Raw genomic sequence first — 25,487 nt, forward strand, 5'->3', positions numbered from 1 at the left:
AAGAAATCTTATTGCTACTCTGCAGATTTTCAATGCATAGTTGACATTTGAGGAGGGTATTATGGATGTTAATTATATGGACCAGTGTCATTATTTTCATGTGTGACTTGATGCATTCTGTGTGGCCACATGTTTCTGCATGTCTTTGAAAGGTGCTGGATTTAAACTATATATCAGTTTTAAGATTATCTGCATCATTAATCTGCTGGCATGAATACGCTTTAAGGATACTGTTTGATATACGTTTGACACCTGCACCAGTGGATGCCTGCTTTCAAGTACACACTAGTTGTGTTTTTAACAGCTTAAGGGGGAATAGCTTGTGCAGTGACACGCACAGAGCAGATTAGTACTGATACAAAAACATTGTGTCTACTTTACACAATAAACATCCTTCAACAAATGAAAAAAGCCAAAATATTAAGATATAGGATCACAGTAAGTATACACCTTACACAATATTCACAGTAAAGTGCCCGCGGATATCATCATACATTTGGAACGAAAGGACCTGACAACTTGAACTCTTAATGAAATGAACAGTAATTGGTGGGGATGAATTCTTTTCAAGTCACTTTGCAGAGACTGAAACGTTTGTATATCAAAAAGATAAGATGCAAAAAGCTTTGTAAAAACAAATTTGAGTATTGCATCCTGATTCTGCAGTATTGGGTTGTTTAAAACAGTACAACCCATATGTCAAACTTCATTTCGATTGTTGATTCCATTTCAACCTGCAGATACTGAAACTGCCCTTAAATTAAAATGTATTTATTTTGATTGTGCTCAAAGTCATATGTGAATATCACAGACATGAGGAATCAAGCTCATTTTAAACAAAACATTTTTTGTGCAGTTATTGGTTTGTCAGAAAAATATAGTACTAGGAGAAGTGCACAGCCTTGTGGAGGGTCTGTGTTAGATAAAACAGTAACCAATGTCCCACATTCACCTGTTGAGTAACTAACAAAATAAATACATTCTATCAGAAATCAATCCAATGTCTTTATTTGTAATTTTTGTAGATGTGTGGTTTAATGTCAGTAATGTTTTCCAATTCTGTACCCATAGGTCAATGGGGTATGCCAACAGTTAGTGTGTCTTCAGTGTTGGGTATGATGGCAGGCGTCTTGGCATCGACCATGGAATCAATCGGTGACTACTACGCTTGCGCTCGCTTGTCAGGTGCCCCTCCACCACCTACTCATGCCATTAACCGAGGTATTGCTGTAGAGGGCATCGGCTGCATCATGGCTGCACTGTGGGGAACTGGAAACGGCACCACCTCCTATAGTCAAAACATCGCCGCACTCGGCATTACCAAGGTAGACCATATATTAAATTCATTTTGTATCTAAGGACCCTTAAAGGTACAGTGTGTAGAATTTTGTGATATGTAGTGTTTAAATTCCATGTTGCAGCTGAACACCCCTCACCACACCCCCACCTTCCAAACATGAAAAACAAACTGTGGTAGCTTTAATTGTCATAAAAACTCAAAAGGTGTTTAGTTTGTTCAGTCTGGACTAATGTAAAAAACATGGCGGCCTCCGTAGAGAGGACCCCCTCGATGTAAATATAAAGTATTTAAATATAAAGGGTCTTTTATGAGGTAAAGAAAACTACAATTCATATAATTTAGATGAAATGAATCAGTTAAAACATCATGAGGATTATTTTACATTCAATTTCTGCCAATAGATCCCTTTCACCTAAATCTTACACACTGGACCTTTAAAGCTGTATTAATTGATCTTTTTGGTCCCACTTGGGGGAAGGAGAATTCAGTGGAATACACAGGTAAACTATCACCATTTTGAGTTTGTAGATAAAATCGGCGACGGTCGCTATCTTCACCAGATAGCAGATTAATTTGTTTGCTGGTGAGTGTAAGCAGGTAGCGGTTGTTTTATCAGATCGGTTTTGGGGAAAACAGCTGTGGACTGTTTATGTGCATGGGTTTGATGAAAACAGAAAGACTGCTGCTATGGAAGCCTTGAAAGGCAAAGGCAATCTTTTTTTAATCTGTGAAAACACTTGCCATGGGAAGCAGGGTAAAAAATATATTTTTTAGTAGCTCTATGCACTCTAAATACAAGCTACATATATTGTGTGTTTGCAAGATATATAACATATACATAAGTGTATTTTAATCAGAGAAGGTTTTTATACTACACAGGCTTTTGGTAGTCAGGTGTCTGCTTGTGAAGCAGGTTGTGATGCATTGATGGGTCAGACAGACTTTCACCAAAGACATTCAAGTTAAAATACAGTTATTGACTTCTTTCACTTTCAACAGGTTTTTTTTCTGCAGCTTGATTTAAAAAAAAAGAATGCCTTGGAGTCGACTAGCTGAACACGATTTTTCTTGGAATGCCCATCTTTGCCTTGCATCTGCAGTTGTCTTGACTTTAACAGAAGCACATTTCGGTTGTTAGTATTTGCTTTTCATTCTTTCTATGACAGGACTCCTTCACAGTCTGTTGAAGAACACTTGTCTCATCATGCCTCAGTCAGTGAAGCAATTTTCTCCTTAGTTCAGGAGCACTCTAATGGGGAACTGCCCCTTGGCACTTCCCCTTGGAAGAATTTCTTCGCAGTTTTTAGTGTTTGGGCATTAAAATGACATTTAAGTGTACTTTGTGATGTCAGTGCTTCAATTGCCTAAAGCAGGAGCAGGGAACATCCAGCAACTGAGTTGCATTGGACACCTGTGACAATCAGACTGTCAGATCATCGTAACAGATAAATAGCAGTTGTCACATGTCATGCTAAGAAAAGAAAATTAGATGAACAATGTTACGTGTTCCCAGAGAAAATTATTATTATTTTGTTACTGATGTAATACACAAGACAGTGGGCATGCATCTAAACTAAATGAGTAACAGGGACTAATGTTCTTGGAGAAAGTTAAGACTCTTCAGTTTAGGTGTCCAATAAGAAACTTTCAAAAGACTGCATCTTAACAGCGACAATGTTATTCAGGCAAGATTTGCAGTCAGTGAGCTGATAGCTTAAAAGCTCTGTTTCCCCCAGGAAGAGTGGCTGATGTTCTGCATCAGCTTAAGGCTATTCTGATAATATTCAGAAATAATTGTGACTAACCAAACCCCAAGAAATAGCCCCTCACTGCTAGGCTGAGATCCAGATGGAATAATGGACACTGTAAAATGTCAGAATGATGGAGGCTAAAGTGAAAACATCCTCCAGTTCACATGTAGTTTTCTACTGTATCTTGTTCAATTATTGCCTCTTCTCCAAAACACATACTGGCAAAACTGAAAAAAGAATTCTCCCAACAGTGTTGGTGACAAAAACAACAATTGGATGAAAGTACACCATTGGAACAATTGCGTCACACAAAAGTACATCTGGTTACTGCTGACAATAAAGAGACTTTGTATTCATTTAACTGTATTTTAGTGGTTGATTTCATGGGAATGATATATACAAATTACATAAATCTGTGACAGGATGTGTCAGATTGAAGTACCCATTTAAAATGACAGCCTGTCTATAAGTAGTGAAGATCCCACCTGAGGTGAAACCAAAGGCAAGTTGTGAAAGGTCTATGAACTCGAATTATTATTTTTTTCTTTGTTGCCAATTGTCTATGTCTAAATCAGAATGATCACAAACATGATAGCATGCCGCTCAGAGGTTTTTGTCCATGTCATTCTGATAAATAAATAAATATCTTGTCCCTGTGCTCTTTTTTTATGCCAGGTTGGCAGCAGACTGGTCCTCCAGACAGCTGGTCTTCTCATGATCATCCTGGGAATCTTTGGGAAGTTTGGAGCAGTTTTTATCACCATCCCAGACCCGGTCATTGGAGGCATGTTCCTCGTAATGTTTGGAATGATTGCAGCTGTGGGGATATCCAATCTTCAAGTAAATGCATCTAAACTATTATACATATTCCATCGGTTATATCATTTTTTTTTTACAGTATCATATTTTATTTGCTGGAAACCTCTAAAGCACCTGCTGTATGGAGTATTAAGACACTGTGACACAAAACATAATTTGCTGAAAAGGTCAATCAATCAGTCAAATCAAATCAAATTGTAATTATATAGCCCATATTCACAAATCACAATTTGTCTCATAGGGCTTTAACAAGGTGTGACATCCTCTGCCCTTAACCCTCAACAAGAGTAAAGAGAAACTACCCAAAAACTATATTATAGACAAGCTGTGGAGCCTAATAATACGGAATTACAATAATCAAGTCTGGATGTGACAAAGGCATGGGCTATTTTCAGCCTCTTTTTGAGACATGTCTGATTTTTGAAATGTTATGTAAGTGAAAGAAGGCGGCCCAAGACAAGGTTCAGTGTGTGAGAATTAGGTGAAAGGGATTTTTTGGCAGAAATTGAATATAAAATAATCCTAGTGATGTGGGGGGGGGGGGGAGTTTTCATGACAGCTGAAGTTCAGCACAGGTTCTCCTTTATGTTGGGAAGGGGAGGGTGAGATGAGGAGTATTCAGCTGCAACATACAACTTCACCTATATACAAAATACATGATAAAACAGATAATTCCTATATGGATCAGTTAATGAAAATAAACTTTATTTGGGGAGCACATCTCAAATGAATCAGTAAAGTCATTCAAAGAAGAAAGCAAAACGACAAACTGAAGTGTCAAGAGTACTCAACAGTTGACTCTACAATTAAAAGCTACATGTCTGATTTTAAAAACCATACCATTATTTTCACTGCAAACATATTTAGCATGCCAGTTACTTCCCCTTAAGAGTCTCAGTCTGTGGGTGGTGATATACTTTTAGTGTGAGTGTGGATTGGAAACAGTCCAAGCAACAAGATGAGCTGGGGTCAACTGTAACCCTCTCTCCTGGTACGGCATCTTTCAATGTGATTGAAGCAGGATGTGTTGGGGTAGGTGTTAAGAACTGTTGCCAGTTAAAACCAGCCAAGACCTATATCTTTTAAAGGTACAGTGTGCAGAATTTAGTGATATCTAGTGTTGAAATTGGATGTTGCAGCTGAACACCCCTCACCTCACCCTCTCCTAACAAACATGAAAAAGAAACTGTGGTAACCTTCAGTTGTCGCAAAGGTGTTTAGTTTGTCCAGTCTGTCCAGACCGTAGAGAGGGTCCCCTCCATGTAAATATAAAGTATCTAAATGTAAAGAGTCTTTTCTGGGGTAAAGAAAACTACAATTCATACAATTTAGATGAAATGAACTCATGAAAACATCATGAGGATTATTCTACATTAAATATCAGCCAATAGATCCCTTTCACCTAAATCTTACACACTGGACCTTTAACTTATTCTCTTTTGAAGATTAGGTAGATTTTCCTGTTGAAAAAACAACATTACCACCATCATATTTTATCATACACATAGGTGAAAAGTAATTGACTTTCAACTGCCAGCAGTAAGCATGCCAGTATATAATCTTTTCCTATATAAATTTAAAATCATCAAGCCTTTTTCCTTGACAGACACGAAGGTCATTAATAATAATAATAACTGCATTTGTATAGCACTTATCTAAAAAACGTTACGAAGTGCTTCACAGGAAAAATAATAAAATCCATGGCTAAAAGAAGAATAAATTATAATAAAAAGGTATTTAATTGAGTAAAATCTTTTCAGCCACAGAGCACCATCACATTTGAGCTCTGTAAGAGTGGTTGTTGTAATGAAAAGAATAACTTCAATTGTGTCAATTGGATTATAAGGAGTCAAGAGCTGCAAAATGTAGGTTGGGGCCAGCCTATGTTGGGCTTTAAAAGTTATTAAAAAGAATCTTGAAATCAATCCTGAATTTAACTGGTAACCAATGAAGGGATGCAAGAATCGGTGTGAGCCCTACGGTTTGTATTTGTTAAAATACGAGCAGCAGTGTTCTGAACAAGCTGTAAACGAGATACCAGGTTTTGGCTAAGGCATGAATACAGGGCGTTGCAATAATCCAGGCCGGAGAAAACAAAGGCATGTATTACCTTTTCTAAATCAGAGTGGGATAGAACCGATTTGATTTTAGAAATGTTACATAGATGGAAATAGCAAGATTTATTGATCTGATTAATATCAAAGCAGGAAGACATAAGATATTGCCACTAAATTAACTCTTTATTAGTTAATTTGGCTTTAAAATGTAAACTTCTTGCTGTTGTAGAAATGTTTTTTTTATTGAGCAGTTTCTCCAATTCCAAGTAGCAGGAAGCGAGAGGGAGTATTTGTCCGAAAATAAAGTCAGTTGAAATAAAATCATTCTGGTGAAACTGATTCAAGGCCAAAGTTCTACCTAAACAGTGCATTTTGCCTGGATTGTGGTAATTTAGTGTAATGGGCCAGGATATAAATTCTCCAGCTGAATGAACACAGAACATTCATATAGTCCCATTCTGGCCTGTGTTGACCTGTCATGACTGAATACATGTGAATCCTCCACCAAAATAAAATTCAGGCCACTTTTGGAATCCAATATTATATCTAATCACATTTCTAGTCAAGTTTGGTAGCCAGCTGACACAGACCAACAAAATAATGGTTTCCATCTGAGAGTCAGTTAACCAATTGAAATAAATTTGTATCACATAGTCTCTCTCTCTCTCTCTCTTTCTTCAGTATGTGGACCTGAATTCATCCCGTAACCTCCTCATCCTCGGCTTCTCTACCTTCAGTGGACTTGTCTTACCCACCTGGTTTCACTCCAATCCTGGCGTCATTGACACAGGTTATTTTCACACTGACACACAAACAGACACACACATTCATTAAGTATGCATGTACTCACTGACTCAGTCCCTTAAATTTTAATCATATTAGAATTTATATTTTAAAATAATATATCTACCACGTGTTATTACCTATGCAAAGATGTAGTGGAGCAATGGAGTTATGAGCAGTGAATGAAGTCACACTCTACTGTGTTTATTCTGATCAAAACTCTGATCTTTGCTTTGGTAACCGATCTGGCTGCATGTGCATGTTGATTCTTCCTGTTGGCTAGACGGAGGCTGGAGAAGTGGCATTTGATTTGGTGTGAGATGCTGGTGCTCTCCTGCGACATCTAGAGGCAGTGAATATCAATTAAACTGAGAACAGCCGTGTTTAATAATTCCATAAATCACTGTCGGTCGGTCTGTCTCTGTGTAGCTTGCATATCTCAAGAAATGGTCATCTTGTCAGCTTCACACTTCTGTTTTTGGAAAGACAGCTGCAACCAGCATCACCACACACCAAGAAAACAGCCCATTCCAAACAGGCATGTCAGAACAGGCTCTGCACTGGTTTAAGAAAGCAACTACACTCATAATGACTTCCCAGCAACAGCAGACTGGAGAGCGATGATTTTGTGAGAAGTCTGGTATGTTCTTGTACCAAAATAGTCAAAAACTGTTTGTCGTGCAAATTTATGCTGCATGAGAAAAATCAAGACAGCGGAAGAAATGCTGAAGTTTGATGAGATGGTAGGTGGAGAGATGGAATATATTTTCTACTAGCAGAACCACTAAAAAGGCAAATGACTGAGGGCAACACACACCACTAAGAAATGAAATGCATCAAAACACCCACACTTAGTTTTAATATACACTGTTGGCCCACACAAAGTGTTAACGTGGGTTAACTTTTCAAGATACTTATTTCCCAGCATCGATCGGCATCAACTCTTAATATAAGCAGCAGATATATCACATTTTCTCACTGAGATCAGCAAATCACAGTTACTGTACCTCAATTACCTTTTCATCTGTACCCACATCAGAGCCACACGTGTTAATACCAAGACTGAATAATATCACAATCACAATCTGTACACACATTCACAAATGTGTGTTTTTCATTTTCATGTGGCTTTGCTTTTATTTGCTTAATTTTCATCATAAGTCTGGCGGTCTCGTTTTTGTTATGATAAAAAAAAGGGATACATCTAGGTTAATCCCTGTCGGAGGGACAGCGAGAAGAAGGCTGTGAGCTACCACTGCTCCACTTAAAGATTGCACTAGAAAAGATGACAGCGGTTCTGCCAGCCTAAGCTCCTGAGGTCAACGTGTTCCGAAATCCCACAGGCCCATATGGCAAACACTTGGTTACCTTTAGCCTTTAGCCTAGATTTTAAGTTGCAGGGAGAGCATTTTTAATTGTCTTACCTGAGCCTGAGCCCTGATAATGTTTTTGTGTTTGTTTTACCCCCAAGTAGTTAGTTTTAGGATAAACAGGTCAGTTGTTTATCACTCATCTGAGAGGCACTTGGCCACTTCAGTTATGTCAGGTGTAAAGAGCTGCTCGGCCTGTAAGAGCTACTCAAAGGGGCATTTACACTCTTGAGTCTATCATTCACTCATGACTTGGGAGCGACTGTGGCGAAGAGCAGGGCTGTGACTTCTCTGTGGTTTGATCTGGAGCTCCTCCAGCTCATTCCCTCCTCAAAGTGTCCTTGGGGCAAAACCCAGAAACCCAAATTGCCCCTGATGCCTGTGCTGTTACAGTGTGAATGGATGAAAGGGAGGTGTATGATAGAGATGCACTTTATACAGAAAGGCTGTATGAATGGATGAATGTGACCTGTAATGTAAAGCACTTTAGAATTTCGCTTTTTGTTGTGGTATTAGGGTTGGAGTGTTATTTATTTAAAGTTTAATCATGCTGGTGTTGTCAGTCCTTGTGAGGGTGGAATTGTGAGTCTCAAACAGTGACAATTAGCTGCCTGGGGAAACTATAGTCAAAAAATAGTTGTGATTATCATTCAAAATACATCAATTATCATTGACGGTGTGCACACTTATACTATCATTAAAGCCACACACACAGAATTTCTTGTTTTATTTACCTTTTTACTTTGGTATATTACAGATTACAGATGTTACTGACTGACTTACATCAATTCTTTTATCATTCTTTTTTGACTGAAAATTGCTGCACTACTGGAATAAAAACTGTAATTGAATGAGTCACATAAGATAAAAATGTCCTTGTGATTATTTGTGAATCCCATTTGCATTGTAGCAGCTCTTGAAAAAGGTTCAAGTTCAAAGGAAAATACGTGTGCACAGAGTTCACATAGGGCAAAATTACACATTCACTCTGGGTTTAAATCTGGGTTGAGTGTCTGCTCCAGTGAACTGCATCTTTTCCGCTGCATTAACAACACTACTGGCTAGTCAGGTAGGAAGGAGGAAGCCAGAGGGAAACTAACAAAACCAAAATATGAAGCCATAGTCAGAAAACATATTCCCCTAAAATAAGTAAAATATTGCTAGACTTGCTTATACTTGAAATCATCCATTTTACATAAAGTTAACACGCACACAAATACATATGCGTAACAGGTAGAACTTAATATAGCTAAACCACGGAATATGAATCTATCAAATTAAATTAGACAACATGGAGCTTCTACAAACACAAAATCTGATCGATCAGAGAGCTTAGAAACAGTCAGAGATCAATCACAGGCCATCACCTGATGATTCCTCGCTTTTGATGACACATTGATCGGCCTCGCAGCATCGCCGTGGCCACCAGCTATGAAGTGCCATCAAAAGAGCAACTCTCAAGATTAAACAGCTCTTCCCTGCAGACATAAGACTTTGATCCCATGAGTCATGTGATGAGTGTCTCCCAGGAAAGTGCTAATCCAGAGTTCAACACTGGGCATAAAGGCTTGTCTGGTTTTCTCAGGTCTAGGCTGCTTACCTCCAATCCTCTTGGCTAGCCCCCATGTCACTGGCTGTAATCTGCCTGGCTGAGATAAAATACTCTCTCCCCAGCCTCAACACTGAGGCCATAGCTGCTCACATGAAGGAGCCTGTCAGTACTCTTTGTAAACAAACTGCTGCGCATCCAGACGTCTTTAGATTTACAGATTGTGAGATTTAAAATCAACTCAGCAGGTGCCTTGAACTTTTGACTGATACCTCTCTAGGCAGGGTGTGTGTGTGTGTGTGTGAGTGTGTGTGTGTGTGTGTGTGTGTGTGTGTGTGTGTGTGTGTGTGTGTGTGCGTGCGTGCGTGCGATATGGGATGGGTTCTACGAACAAGAGTGTGTTCAGAGTCCAACTACGTCAATACTGTTTGCGATTCTTGATTCAATTCAATACAACTTCATTAAGCTGTTTATTACCTAAGGGGCATTATGAAAACAGGACATGCAGGCATTCACATATTCAATGGAGCTCTGTATTCACCCATGTGCTAGTGGCAACACATGCCACATGAAAGGCCTGACTGAGGAAACTGGAGTGCCACAGTTGTCTAGTGATTACTGAGACTGCTCCTCAGCCACCAAACAACCTTCAGAAGTCCAAATATTTGGCTTAATGCTCTCCTTTATCAAAACTGCCTAACACGGCCAGATCTGCCATTTGACCTATGAGGGAAGAATGTTGAAACTAATTGTCAAGTTTTCTCATGGTATGGTACTCTTATCTACTGTCTTTCTTGTCATTCGCCTGTCTTAAGTGTCATAAATATGGGCAACTGGATATGCAAGTGTTTATGGCACATACCACCTTGACAGTGGTCCAGCCAGTCAGGATATGAGGCTGGCTGGATGATTTACTGCATGTCATTCCCTTTCTGTCAAACGGAGGCATAAAAATGTCTAGAAAATAACTATAAGAAAAGAAAAAATGAACCTAAGGCAGATCAAGAAGCTGAACATGCAAAGCATATACACATGCAAAATATTATGTTGAACCACACACTGGTGAAGTTGCATGTTGCAGCTGAATACAATAGTTAATTAATAGGGCTAAACAATATAATTTGTAGGCCCAGATGATGCAGGAGCTGAGGAGGAGGTGCAGACGACCTCTCACTCCCAGTTGCCAACGCTAGTCACACATTCCACTTCCCAGTCCTCCTTCCTGGAGTCTGGAGGTTGTACAAAAATCATCTGGCTCTCCTAGATGCAGTGAAGGAAATTGCGACAGGGTGTGTGTTACATTTTTTTGGACAGCCTGGCCTTCTTCATTTGTGCGTATGCATGGTCTGAGGAAGTTCTAAATTAGTTTGCAGAGTACAAACATATTAAGGTTAGAGTTAAATGACTATATAACCATTAAATTGCTTTTATTGGCCATCTTTAATGGCTTTAGTGGTGAATGGATCATCAAATGCAAAATAATATATAAAAGCAAACTGAAAATTATACTCTCTCACTTAAATAAAGATATGGAGCAGTACACCTATTGTCTGCAGGTTATCCAGGGTAAAACCAAGGGAGTTTCAGGAAAAACACATATCTGATTGTCAAGGCTTACCTTGTGAAGCAAAGATGGGCAGACGTGGAGGTGAGTGGGGTTTCAGGGCAAGGAGCATGTTTGACAGAACAAGGGGCTGGAGACAGGGTCAGAGTAGAGACAGAACTGCAAGAAGTAGAAATCAGATAAGAAAACGGGGTAATGGGCTACCAATAATATAACTTTGAATGGTTTGTTGGGGATGCAGGCACAGGGGGAGGGGGAATAGGGAGAGACGGTGTGGTGTGGTGGAGGGGGGTGGATGTGACAATGAAACTTTAAAATGGTCTAAGTTTAAAAAAACACAAAAAGGATCTGGAGGTGTACATTTAAAGGAAGTGAAGAACTCTGTAGCTTGCCCCAAGTCTTTGCTTGAGGCGAGCAGCTCAAGACTACAGTAGCCACAACAAGCATGGCATGTGCATCCCCGACCTGTACTGTACTGGTGGTCAAGTTGCATTGTGGGCAGTGGGAAGATGGTTGCATGGCTATAAAAAAAGATGGCAGTGGATTTGATCCCTTTGTTTTGACTTTGATTAAATCTAGGTAATGCTAAATCTATGAATAGTGAATATTGTTTTCAGAGGGGGTTGGGACGGTTGGAACCACAGATGCATAGTAAACAAGAATGAGACAACACGAATAAGTGGAAATTATTTGCACAAAATGTTTTTTTTTGTACTGTCAGGCCCCAGTTGCTGTTGGTTTTGATTTGTGGGAGCCTGTATTTCTTTCCGTTTTTACTAGGCTGAACTAAAACCTGATCTCTGACCTTCATGTGGAGGAGGGAAGAGCAAAACGAATCTCCCTAAAGGATTTATAGTTGTCACTTTGTTATTTCACAAGGTACATTGGTCGGGTTACAAATGAAGTTTATTCTCTTTCTTTGATTTGAAGGAATAAAAGAACTGGACCAAGTGATTACTGTGCTCTTTACTACCCACATGTTTATTGGAGGATTCTTTGGGTTCATCTTGGATAACACCATTCCAGGTTTGTAAATAATAATAGTCATACTAAATTGTTAAATATGTCCAATCATCATTTACAACCAACTTCTTTTTTTCAGGTACTGAAAAAGAGCGGGGCATCAAGAACTGGCAGGAGAAGGTGCAAGGGGAGTGCAAAAACATGTGTGACCAATCTTGCTATGATATCCCTTTCTGCAACAGTGTTTTGAAACGGTTTAGAGTTTTTCAGTACCTGCCCTTCCTCCCTTCTTACAAGACCACCCAGCAGCGGACATCCAAGTAATGAAGTGCTACCTTACAGGGTAGAATGGATGCCGGCCATTTGGCCAAGCAAGTTACCTTAGTTACCTTATGATTGGGAAACAGAACAAGTGGAACTGGGGAACTGCATTGAAAACAGGCTTCTAACCTCACATAAACATTGTTGGCATACTGGTCGTTGAATTGCTTTACATTATTCATGGTGATATTGAATTGTCAGAGTGATAAATGTGTTTACCACTGAGCCACTATGACCTTTGTCTGCTACAGTTTCCTCCCACACTTTGAAACGTTGCAGGTTTGTAGACTGGATAAAACCTTTAAAATATAACATATGGTTACTGTTTGTCTCTATGCAGCAGTGCACCAACCAGAAACCATTCAGACTGTGCCTGACCCTCTTAACTGCAGTGTGAGGGAATAAAATAATCCCCTTTGAGTGAGGTTCTGTTAAATAAATCTAATCTAATCCAAACCTCATATCATCTTTAACACTTAAAGTATTTTGTCCATACATAAAGTCAGAAACCGATTCAACTGAATTTATAAAAAAGAGTTGAGTTTCTGTGTCTGATAACAGTTGGAGTTAACCCGCTCGAAATCTATAGTTAGTTAAAGTTAAACATTTGTATAGTGCCTGACCAATCAAAGAAGTGCGTGATACAGGAAGGAGGAATAATCAAAGATAATATATCAAGGAGATACTCCTCCTTAGATATGTTAAAGACAGCAACAAGATATAACATTTATTCAATTTAATATATTACATCTCATTGAATTTAATATATTACATCTCATTGAATTTAATATATTACATCTCATTGAATTTAATATATGCATACATAAACATATTTTTATAGATACCCTTTGTGATCAAAGAGCTTTACATAGAAATTAATTTGGCAAATCAGTGGACTAATGCACTGTTCCAATGCAATGTCAGAAATTTTTATTTTTATTTCCTCTAGTGTGTTATTTAGGTTTTATTTAAAAGGTCTGCAAAGTTAAAAAGTCCATAGGAAAGGGAGCTTTACAGAAAACACTGCTCCTGAAGTCCATTAAACACCTCGTCAGTAGTTTGGTTGATACGTTAACATAATAGTGATGTCACATTTCCTGCCAGGAAAGCAGCAGTTCTTACATGTGCTGGAAGCAGCTGACCAATCACAACAGAGCAGGCTAGCTGACCAATCATTGCAGAATGGGCTTTATGAGGAGGGGGCCTGAAAGAGACAGGAGCTAAAACCACGAGTTGCATTTTAAAATAATAACCCAAAGTAAATTTAAGCCTGGCACAAAGCCTGACTGAACAATTATTTGTGTCCCGAAGCGCTAAAGTTCAGGTGTTACAAACTCATACATTTTCAGTAGAATGATTACTACCTCAACAACAACAGTGGCTTAGAGAAACAGATAATTAATGAAAGGCTTTTTCATTTGAATAAAATGGTATTCTCTGATGTCTTTGAAAAGAGCTGTTCTAATTAACATTACTGCTTTATACATTACATTTTGTCTTTTGTCACTGTAAAGAAGTACATTTGTGTTTTTTAAATATGATGCTTTTACATTGAAGTATATGTGTAATTTTAAATGTTTTTACTATAATTTTGAATGAATACTAAACTGTGACAGTAAACGGTTGTCGTTAAATAAATGATGCACCTAATAAAGACTAACATCGTTTTATTATTCATTTGAACTTAGAATACAAAAAAAATGACGTAATATCTGCATCTCTGCATCAATATATAATGTGTGTCATTTGTGAATGACAATCACCAACATGTCCCAAAAAGAGTGAATTGCAACAAAATATGCACTGAGTTTATTAAAATGTGTTTTAGATTACATTTTTTGTTATCCCACAAGTGACTTCCTTAAGAAAAACAAATCGATAAACTAAAGAGATGTAGTATATAATCTGCAGTTATCGGAAAGGAGTTGAGGTAAATACAATCTGTCCCTTACTATTAAACTGATGTAAAACCGTGTAAACCGTGAGCTTTCTAGGAGAGAGATGATCCTAAAAGCACAAAAGAGTCTGTCCTTATTATTGTTGTTTTTGCTTGCTGTTGATTGTGAATGTGATACACCTCTAAGAGAATGTTTTATAATAATTTGAGTTTCTTTATTTAGGCTAGGATTCTTTATGAAAGGGTGTATTGTGAATAAATTACTGAATATGACGAATTTCAGTTATGGTGGACATACCTGAGGGGGCGTCTAACAATCACATTAGTTTAAAAAAAACGGAAGTCAATTTCTATTCACTGGATATGTCCGGGCCCAATTAAAGAGCAGCCTCAGGTCATATTTTGCAGAGGAGCTGATATTTTCATAGGGCCTTTAACATTATTATTATTAGAAAAATAATAAATATGACCCTCCTATCACCCACAAATGAAAATTCACTCGGGTGTGTGTGTGTGTGTGTGTGTGTGTGTGTGTGTGTGTGTGTGTGTTAGTTTCAGCGGAGCCCAGAGGAGGCCTTTGTTCGTTCATTAAATACAAGTTATTAAATATGCTTGTGTTGTTCTATGATAAACATTTAGTAACGTGCATTTCACAATATGTAGTGTATGAGCCTGGGAACAGTAAATCTATATGTATGATAGTATTATTTGTTGGTGTTTGTTGGGTCAGAATTCACTAGCACCTCCTAGAAACAATCAGGTCCCCCCATTGCCCCCCCAATAATAATTTTCTGGTGCCACCGCTGGGGGTGGGTGAAGTGTTTGAGTCCACAATTCACTTCTGGAGTTTCAGGGGAAAACAGTGTTGCAGTCAAATCCAATACAATTGAAATAAATGGTGACCAATTGTTCAAAAGAAAAAAAAGTGAATCCACACTGCTCCTGAGGTGTCATCAGAGTGTCTGTAAGCCACAACATTTAAATTATTATTGAAATAATTTATACCATACTTTTAACATTAATTTCCTCTGTTCTCTCTCTCCTAGTTACAACCTGTGTTGCACTTGTGTTGAACTGATATGGCTCAATAATGGATAATGGGTATCTATTATAATAATTATCCTTCACTGAGGATAGCTAAGTTGGTAGCAAATGAAATAAAACGGAGACAGGCAAGCAGCAAGTTAAAGATGACCTTCTTAGTTCCCTGCATGTTAGTGAATTATGCAGTATGAACTGTTTGAAAAAACATGTTTGGGTTGGGACATCTGAGTAATATGTGTGTATGTGTGTGTGTCCACCATAAATTTAGCTCCTGATCTACATACTTTTGTGATTTCCAAATTCCTTAGAGCAGCTTTGAAGTTTGTGGGTTTTTTTACATTTTGCCTTGTTCCTCATTTCTCACTGATATCGAAAATCTTGAAAAGCTCTTCCTTTCTTGTAAGATCTTAAGTGAAGTATATCAGACTGCACAGATTAGCCTTTTGGCCTTTTCTCAGACAATTTAACAAAATGTCATGTTGCAACAAAGGTCAGACACTTAATCCCCAGTGGTATTCACTGTCTATCTGTAAGGACAGTGTTCCTTTTGTAGTATGAAGACAAACTTTGGAAGGTACAACAATAGAAACACTTACATTTCCAGACAAGATGGCCAGAGCACTTTGGCAATAATATAGATACTGAAGTTAAGCAGATTTTTCTATGTATTATGAACAAGTAGAGAATCATAAATTCAACTAACAACCTTTGATTTTGTGACCTACTCAGATCTTTTTTTTAAAACCATCAAATGCTCACGTCATAGGACCCCACCCCCACAAAAAAACAATCCATAAGTGGCACTAATTTAATAATGCCTTCAAGCTCAGGATCCTTTGGAATGTTACTATGTATTTAAATAATTTGATTTAATTTCAGCCCAAGTTTTTACACTATAAAATGAGGGTGGTCCAATGCATTTACTACACACCAACCAGCAGGTAGAATAAGGACCACACACAGAGTGCCATTAGGAAAAGCGATGTGGCCGGGACAGGTGCCAACGCAATACCATCACCCGGCCAGTTTCACAGATCCACATTAAAGATGGTTGTCTAGCCTTTTCAACTGAGTCGGCACATATCTAACTGGATTATTCAATTCTAATAGGGATTGACTTGCATCGACAGATGTGAGCATTCATTAGGTGAAGAGGCACCTTGGCCACAATGTTCCGAACGTGAGGTATTTGAGAAAGTCTGTCAGGGAATTAGTGGCTGTGGGGATTACCGTCCGCTTGTTAATTCCCTGATTAACACTGAGCTCACCATCTTCACCACCCATGCACTTTGCCTCACTGACAAAACTGACAGTTAGATCCGCCTGGTTTCTCTCCCACCAACACTAATGTACAGTCGATGGTATTTTCTTGTAAGAAGTATACAAAGTAGGATTCTATTGCACATTTGTTTTACATTTGACCTTTTTTTTTTTTTTTTATGTAATGCATCAGTATGCACAGTATCTACACACTGACACCATCAATGCAGCACCATGGACAGGGCCTTACTAAGCTTTAAATCAATCAGGACTGTGCCTGGTGTCATATTTGTTTCATTTATACCTAAAAGTGTGAGTAGGTTAATGTATATTTACATCAATATAGTTTAAAACACAATTCAGAACAAACTCTTTACAATGTGTTGTTCTTTTATATGTAACTAACCCTGACCGCGGCAAATTAAATTCATTTGGAATGTTTATGGAGGAATGCAATGCAGCTTGGGTGACCTTGGCTGGTACCATTTTGTTCTAGTGCATTCAAAGTAGTGTTATTTTCTTATAGCTCAATTCATCAGCAGAGGTGATCGTCTCATCTCACGCTTCAAGACTGTGAGTACTTCTAACATACGTAAAAATATTTTTAATATTAATATTTATCAATATTATTTTAGTTGAATCCCAGTTTCGTTGATTCTGCATGCCGAAGTGTCCTTAGACAAGATTCCCAAATTGCTCCTGATGGCTGTGCGGGCAGTGTGTGAGTGTGATAGAGAAAAGCGCTGTACATAGATGCACTGTATGAATGTATGTATGAATGGGCAAAACTGTTAAACTGTAAACGAGCTTTGAGTGGTGATCAAGACCAGAGAAGTTCTAAATAAATGTCACTAGTGTAACTATGGATCTCATTAGGTGGAGGTCGGATAATGTCATCCTGAATTAACTGTCCAGGGGCATCGACAAAGTTTCTGAAGTTCCTATAAGGACTTTGGTGAAAACCACTAATTACAATTACTGCTATTTTTCGACAAACTCACTGGTCTTCCTGTAATTTCAATCCTGTGCAGGGCGTCCATGTACTCTGGATCTGCTGTTTCTGCCACAGAAAGCTTTAACTTGCTGGTTGCTATGGAAATCAAGCTCTCATTGACTCACTTCATATCTTCCCTTGTCTTCCTCTAATCAAATGAAAACCTTTCAGATCGACCTTACCAGTGAATGTTGTTTTCATCTGTGAAGTAATATTATCAACATTAGACTGCAGATATGATTGCTCTCTCATTCTGTGGATGATTTATTTGATTCCAGTCGGTTAAAGTGACTATTATTTAATTTAAATGATCATCATGGAGAAAATGTTATGATACATCCCTGCAAAAACACCATGAATATCACATTTAAGAATGGAAATTAAGCTTCAATGCACAACTCGCTTGTGCTGTTCTTCATCCATTCCAACAATCCTGTAAGTATGGCAGCTTTCCCGACACTTCTATATGAGATGTGGGAAGAGTTTGAGCTGTCAAAAAAGTGGTTTGAATTCATAAGTAATAGCCCAGGGTGGGCTTGGGGCCTAACTGGTAGCTACAATACTGCTCAAGTAGCTTATCTATAAGTAGTTCGGCAATTGACGGCAATAGAAGAATAGAATATTAAATATTGAATATTTTAGTGTAGTATATTTTTAAATTATTAAATGTACAAATACCCACTTCACTTGCTCTGATTGAGCAGGAGAGACAGACAGACCAAGAGGGAACTCTGCTTCTCGTGCTACAAGCAACTAACTTCTGTTTCTTTTTCTCATGCAGCCATGCCATAAGTTGTTTTGTTACTTGTTTAATAAACTATTAAGTTGGTCAAAATATCTTCCTGGGTCACCTCTCATCTGTACTGGCTGTGACCCAGTCATGACAGCTTTATGAATTAGACAGATAACATTGTGTACTGAATCTGAAATACATTCTGGGAGTTATGCCATGTAGAATAAAAATCTCTGAACTACTGCCAATGTATATAAGGGGACGGTGAGCAATATATCTTCTCTAATGTTTTACTGCCAACCAAATTATGAAAATATTTTACATGTTGTTGTGGCATGTCTTATTGTTAAGGGTGAGACTACTAGACTGAGCAGCACAGCTGGGTGCACAAAGCACAAACACTGTCTTTTATTGGCTCTGTGTTGAATGAAGCAGATGAGATAATCACCAAGTCATTTCACAATAGTATTTCCACTCAAGCTAAATGATCTTGCTGTACTTTTATAAACAACTATACTCCTTACCAAGGTTATTATAGTTTTGAAATTTTCATTAGTTTTTCAGTTTGCTTTTTTATTTCAGTTGAGTTTTAGTTAGTTCAACAAGTGATTTTGTAGTTTTAGTTTAGTTTTTATTTTGAGGAATCGACTAGTTTCAGTTTAGTTTTTATTTAGTCTTAGTTTTTCCAGGTATTAAGAGAAAGCCTTGACTTGTCGAAGCTGAAAAAGGATGGAACAATGTGTGACACCAAATATGTTTTATCAAGTCCTTTAATTTTATTCTTTAACCATCACCTGCAGGACAGGTGAAAACTAAACGACAACGAAAACTTAACTGAATTTATCTGCAATTCAGTTTAGTTTTAGTTAGTTTTGCATTGTTCATTGTAGTTTTTATTTAGTTTTAGTTTTTTTTGTAATTGTCGTTTTTATTTTTATTTCAGTTTACTAAATTATTTTTTCATTGCTAGTTTTAGTCTTAGTTTTCATTAACTATAATAACCCTGCTCCTTACAATATTATTATCTGATACTCATTACCCTAGGAGCAAGCTCCTGGCAACAGTGGCGAGAAAAAAAAACTACTTCCTTTTAATGGGACGAAACCTTGAGGGAGTTAGGTAGTGAAAGGGTGAAAGAGAATGGGGGGGTGGAAGGAGAGAACACAGGAGGAAACAAAGGATAGAATAATGCAGCTTACACATAAGCCGTTATAAGACATGACCTCTGGGTAAAATCTGGAGAATTGGCCACAAAGTTTACCCAGAGTCTGCCTTTTAGGTCTTCTGCTGAGACCTGTTAACAACAGCATCAAATCTCTCACATTGTCAGGTGAGACACATTGCAGCCGGGCATCGTTGTGCCAGTTTACGCTTGAAAAGAAGATCTCACAGTGTGTGTCGCTCTGAGCGAGTGAGTTGGGTCTGTATGTGTGTGTATGTGTGTATAAGACATCTTTACTCGGTCATGGTATTTCACTTGATGGCTTATTCGATGACGATTTAAAAAATCTTAAACTGCATCATATGTGAACCGATTTGTTCAGTTCAGCGTTCACAAACAATATGCACAACATTGCAGCAGGGTGCAGCAGACAGAGGAAGGAATTGGCGTTTCAACTCTGCTGCAGAGATCACAGGATTTTGTTTACAGTACCCTGACACCGTCATCAGCTCTTATCGCCACTAACTCTCTTGACATCTTCATCAGTGTCTTCTATGTGTATGACAATGTGGTGTCTGAAATGCCATGTGTTGTTTTACTCTTTTAATGAAGTTGATTGATGAGTCTGAAATCTATAGGCCCTGATAATCTGGAGGTCCATTTGCTTTGGTTCCCTGAGAAAAGCTAAGTATGGGCATTAGGTTAAGGCTCTAACCACCGCTCTAAATTTGGGCTCTGTTTCTCTGTTTCTAGACAGAGAAGGTGTCCTTGTAGGGGAACCTTATATGTTTCTTTAGGTTTACGACGACAACTCTCCTATATAAACGAGGAGTTGAAGCTGTTAGGGAGAAGAGATTCACATTGGCCCCGAATCTCTGTCCAGGCAGACTGCAGTGCTTGTATTGATGCTGAGCTTTTTTTAATAAACCTTTTATACAATCAAGACGGTGTCACAGGATATTTCTTCATCATCTTCACATCATCGCTACTCAAATATACAACAACAACCCTTTGGTGAATCCAGCTGGGATCCTCTGCTGTGTTCACACAGGATTATACTACAAGGCCAGGCGGAGAAAGTCTGCAGTAACTGCAGAGTGTCTTACTCAAACCTTTGTGTTTTACCACCTCCTCCAGAGAAAATACAGAGGAACTGCGAGATTCAGTGCATGTCTGAAAGCAGCTATAGAGATGTCATAACAATGATAATAATTATAGCATTTGGTTTAGCACTGGATGCGTCGGGGCAGAGTAGGTATGCTTTAACGAGGCATGTTATGACTCTGCTCTTTACTTGACAAACTTTATCATTATTATTATATCATTGGCAGTCATCAATCCTGACTCTAAGGCTCTGGAGACAGGAACACCTGCAGCAAGTGACAAGAGGTGGCAAGAGCGAGATGAGAAAGCACACAAGTGCCGGGTAGAGAAGTTGCAGCAGTGGCAGCTGGTTAATACAGGGCACTGGGGCGCCGCCCCCTCCAACATCCTGAGACTATATAAAAATGTAACACATAATTGAATGCAATAATATTAGTTTACTTGTATAATTATCCTGGGAGGCACCTCTCTGTGCCCTTGACACTCCCGCTTTAATTTATGTCGAAGAGGTATCAATTTATGTTTTTTTAATCTAATCAACCATCGATGCCGTCTCAGTTACATCCGCCGTCACTGACTCACTTTCACTGTAAGATGACTGGCAAAGATAATCCGTTAATTTCTTAAAAACACCCTTTCACAAGAAAAAAGAGGAAAAAGGAGCTTGGTCCGGACCGACTTGATTTACAGATCGAGCAGCAAGTGATGAGGATGAGCTCACACCCGGTGGTTTTGTTATGAGAAACAGAGGTCTTTTTAAAAAATGCCCCCCCCAATACATTTTATCCCCAGCCACTGAGTTGCTGAGTTTGTGACATGTATGGATGTGAATTCATATAGATGGGGATTTCTATACATTTCCTCATCTCAGAGGAAATCCCCCAGGGGTCTGTGCCTTTACATCATAATTAAGGGGGTTGGTCCCGGCAAGCCTGAGCCAGGCCTAAATATACACTTGATCAAAGACAGAAAGTTTGAATCTTATTCTCTTCATGGGTTCAAAGGGAACCAATAACCAGATCATTACATGGGAGCTACTTCCCGTAAGTATGTTTTGGATCAACTGGACACTGGACGTTCCCATGGTAAGGAATTAAAATAGTCTTGACAATTGTTAAATTGCATACCCTTAGCAGAACCACAAGATAAATGCAGATTAGCTTGTTAGCATTGTCAACATAGTATTCAGCTTTTTAAGCCTACCTTCTAAGTCTACCTTGAAAACCATAAAGTGGAGACCAGCCAATCAATTCATTACATGAAGATTTTTTTTTTTTTTTGCCTTATTCACTGCAAAATGTAAAAGTAGTTGAATACTTAACATTTGAAAACTGATTCAATTGCCTACTGAGCAAGCTACCTACTACATTGAATCAAAAGCTGACTAGAGAATAGCCTGTTAGTACTGTCAGCATAGAAGTTAGTTTGCTAAGCAGGTCTACCTACAACTGCCAATTGAGTCTTACGTTTATGCCCATTTATCAAGAGTCCAATGTCTGCGGATGTCTTGGACCTTTCAAGCAGCCTTTTGAAACAGGATGTGTAATTTCCCAATATTGCACCAGTAGAGGGATGTTTATATACAATACATTATGTATTGGACAGAAAGTTTGTCCAAACACTGATGTAGTGACTCCAATAAATGTATTGCATCTGGAGCCTTTTTATTTTCACCCTCTGTCCATTTTCTTTCAAACCAGCTCCACAACCAGAAGCCTTTTTCTGTGTTTTTTTCTTTTAATATCTTGAGTCATCATCTTGCTGTAGAATGATCCAATCAGTCTGTCGTCCTTTGTAATTTATGGTTGATGGTACAACTTCCAGCAGTACAGTATTCTCCTAATAATACATTATGGGCCTGATCTACTTTAGATTTCCAAGTGTAAAAACCTGTGCAAAAAAACAAGCAATCTGATCTACTAACAGTGCACACTGAGGATTGCGGGCAGAGTGTTAGGCACAGATGGCTGCAGTTATTGAGATGAGGAGGAGACGGCATGGAAGAAGATGGAGAGAACAGGTTTTTCTGCTCATGTTAGGATGTTTGGATCGACAGAAGCAAAAAGAATCCCTCATTGTAAATATGTGCTTAAGTGTTAAATTCTATACATCTGTTACTGTTGTAAATTATATATTTGTTTTTATTTTTTCAACAATTGGAAGTCTCCCATCATTTATGGCTTTATGTGATTAGTCGCGGATCTGGATCGGAGGTCACACAGTTGTTACTTAAGCCTGTGTTAGTTGCTAAGTCTGATTAAACACACTAATGCTGTGAGACATACTGTGTGTGATGTGAGCAGGACTGTGGATACCACATTAACAAGAGAACTACCCACTTAAAGGGATAGTTCACCCAAAAATGAGAATTCTATCATTATCTACTCACCACAATGCTGAAAGAGGGGTGGTTGAAGTGTTTGAGCCCACAAAACACTTGTTCCACAAAAACACGCTGTTATCGTCCTTCGTATTACTGCTGCAGTAACTGCAGCTATCGCAAGAACTTGCGAGCATTACGAACTGCAGCAGTAACTAGGGGGATGATATCAGGGACATTTAGGCTAAAAATGATGACCTTTCGAGTTGAATTTGTATTTATGGCCTTATAAACACTCTGATGACACCACAGGAGCAGTATGATTTGCATGTTATGTTTTTTTCTTTTGTCATTTTTTATATTTGAAGAATTGGTCACCATTAACTATACTTGACTGCAACCCTGAAACTCCAAAAGTGTTTTGTGGACCCCTCCATCAGCATAGTAGTGAGTAGATTATAAGTGCATTTTCATTTTCGGATGAACTATCCCTTTAAGGTTTCCTGTCCTACTGTATGGTCTGTCTGATCAGCACCCAATCAAGGGATCAGGCCCTGGGACAGGAGGCTAGGAACAGATGATCCCTTGTTGGAAAGCGTTCAACTCTGGGGTAATGAGTTCACTTCATGTAGAAAATAGAAAGTCATCTAATCCTAGCATGTACCATGTCACTCATGCAGTCTCAGGCTCAAAGCATGTGTTCTGCAGCACTGAGTGGCCAACCAGTCACATAAAAAAATAATAGTCCCACAAAATTCTCACATTATGCCAGTGAGTGTTCTGTGTAAACCAAGGAGTGGGGAACATCAAAGTCCATTTAAAACTTCCTTATTGGGCTATACTTAATTATTGAACAAATACCACTCTAACATTGCTAATGGCTGGAACTGCTTCTCTTTGGCGAGGCATCCGATGTCAGATGGTAGTAAGGACGATAATGATGACTTGTTGTAGATTTTACTCAAACAAATATTAGTGCCATGTATGGCTTTCACAGACAGTAAATCCTTCCTCATATCAAACTTGGCAGTGTTCCCAAACTCAAACAAGTCTAGCCGGGCTAGTAGTTATGTTTGTTGTTTCATTGTAGGTGAGAAATTTGAATCTTCACGTCAAACTGATACTCTTACAACCATTTTATTATGCAGCAACAAGAATTCTTAAAAAACTCTAAGGTTTCAACTTCTTAGCTATAAGCTTGCTGCATAACATTGTCTCCGTCAGAATGTAGTCTTAGGAAAGCAGCTTGTTGGGCACTTAAACTCTGCCAAAGAGCATTAACTTTATCCAAGAGCATGTCTCCTTGTGACTCATCCAGTTTAGCTGCATCCCTACCAATTCAACACATTACTTTGTCTCTTACTTTAACAAAAATATATGTGTGTATCCCAATGCCTGGTGTACACAGTATCCTACACGTGAGTTTACTGATTGAAGTCTCGATTTAAGACACAGCAGAAAAGAAGAGTTTGTCATTAGTAACATCAATAGTTGTGCCAAGTGTTTCCCCATCCGCCGCTGCTCTTTCAGAATGAGTTTGTGCAAAAAGTTTGACCTCTGCTGTCTGGTGTCCTATTGAGCCAATGTGTCAATTGTCTGTTTCATTTCAAATTCACAGTGGGCATGTTGTGAGTTTTTTTTAAATATCTGCATCATTTTTACTGCACATGATCCATCTGTGATAATGGGAACTCTGGACAGTATACCCACCTTAACGTATTTGTAACCAACACTAATTTAATTCATCAGTAGCAGCACTTCAAACATAGATCTTCCTTACAGTCTTTACCAGATTATTCACTCCCACATTGTGGTTATAACGCAATGGCCACACTTAGCTTAGCTCTGAAGTTTTGCCAGTCTGCTTGCTACTGTCCAACACTTGTTTGCCTGTACAGGCTGCCTAGCTGGCAAACAACCATTCACACCTAAAGTCAATTAACACCAGTCTGCATGTCTTTGGACTGTGAGAGGAAGTCAGGGTACCTGGAGAAAACCAACGTAGACAACATGCAAACTCAACACAGTAAGAGATTTGAACCAAGAATCTGCAGGTAACAGTGTTCACTCGCATAATGAGGACTTTATTCATGGTTTATGAAAATGTTGCCTGCACGTTACGGCAGAAAGCAGGACTCAGTTGATAACCAGCTCTCTAGGAAAGGCTAATCAGAATTGCAAAAGTCAGGTTTAGTTAAGCCAGATAATGAAAAGATACCCTGTGTATTTCGAACTTGCTTTGAGGTACAGGCCCCAGGAGAGACAAACAGGGCAAATGTTTGGGGCCTTCATTGTATAAATTACTCTCCAATGGCCTTTGGTATTGGCATATTATGCAATGACAACTTTTAACCCCTTTAAACCTCACAAAGACACTAAACAGTGCACTGCAACTGCATTACAACCCTTTATTTACATGTCGCTCCTCCTTTGTTGTTGGAATAGTCTGATGTGTGTGATCTTTATTCATACTGAATAAATTGGCCCTCTGATGGG

General features: G+C 38.6%; 1 protein-coding gene across 1 annotated transcript in view; it reads left to right on the forward strand.

The window, feature by feature from the left end:
* Positions 1 to 14,137, forward strand: part of LOC109624102 (solute carrier family 23 member 2) — a 39,485-nt gene extending 25,348 nt beyond the window's left edge. Inside the window, exons 8-12 of the mRNA XM_069528833.1 lie at positions 1,072 to 1,325; positions 3,727 to 3,891; positions 6,609 to 6,717; positions 12,124 to 12,219; positions 12,296 to 14,137. Of these exons, the coding sequence (XP_069384934.1) occupies positions 1,072 to 1,325; positions 3,727 to 3,891; positions 6,609 to 6,717; positions 12,124 to 12,219; positions 12,296 to 12,480 (809 nt within the window). The 3' untranslated portion in view covers positions 12,481 to 14,137. The remainder of the gene's footprint in view (positions 1 to 1,071; positions 1,326 to 3,726; positions 3,892 to 6,608; positions 6,718 to 12,123; positions 12,220 to 12,295) is intronic.
* Positions 14,138 to 25,487: the final 11,350 nt, after the last annotated feature.

Source organism: Paralichthys olivaceus, chromosome 7, assembly GCF_024713975.1.
Source record: "Paralichthys olivaceus isolate ysfri-2021 chromosome 7, ASM2471397v2, whole genome shotgun sequence".
NCBI classification, from domain to species: Eukaryota; Metazoa; Chordata; class Actinopteri; order Pleuronectiformes; family Paralichthyidae; genus Paralichthys; species Paralichthys olivaceus.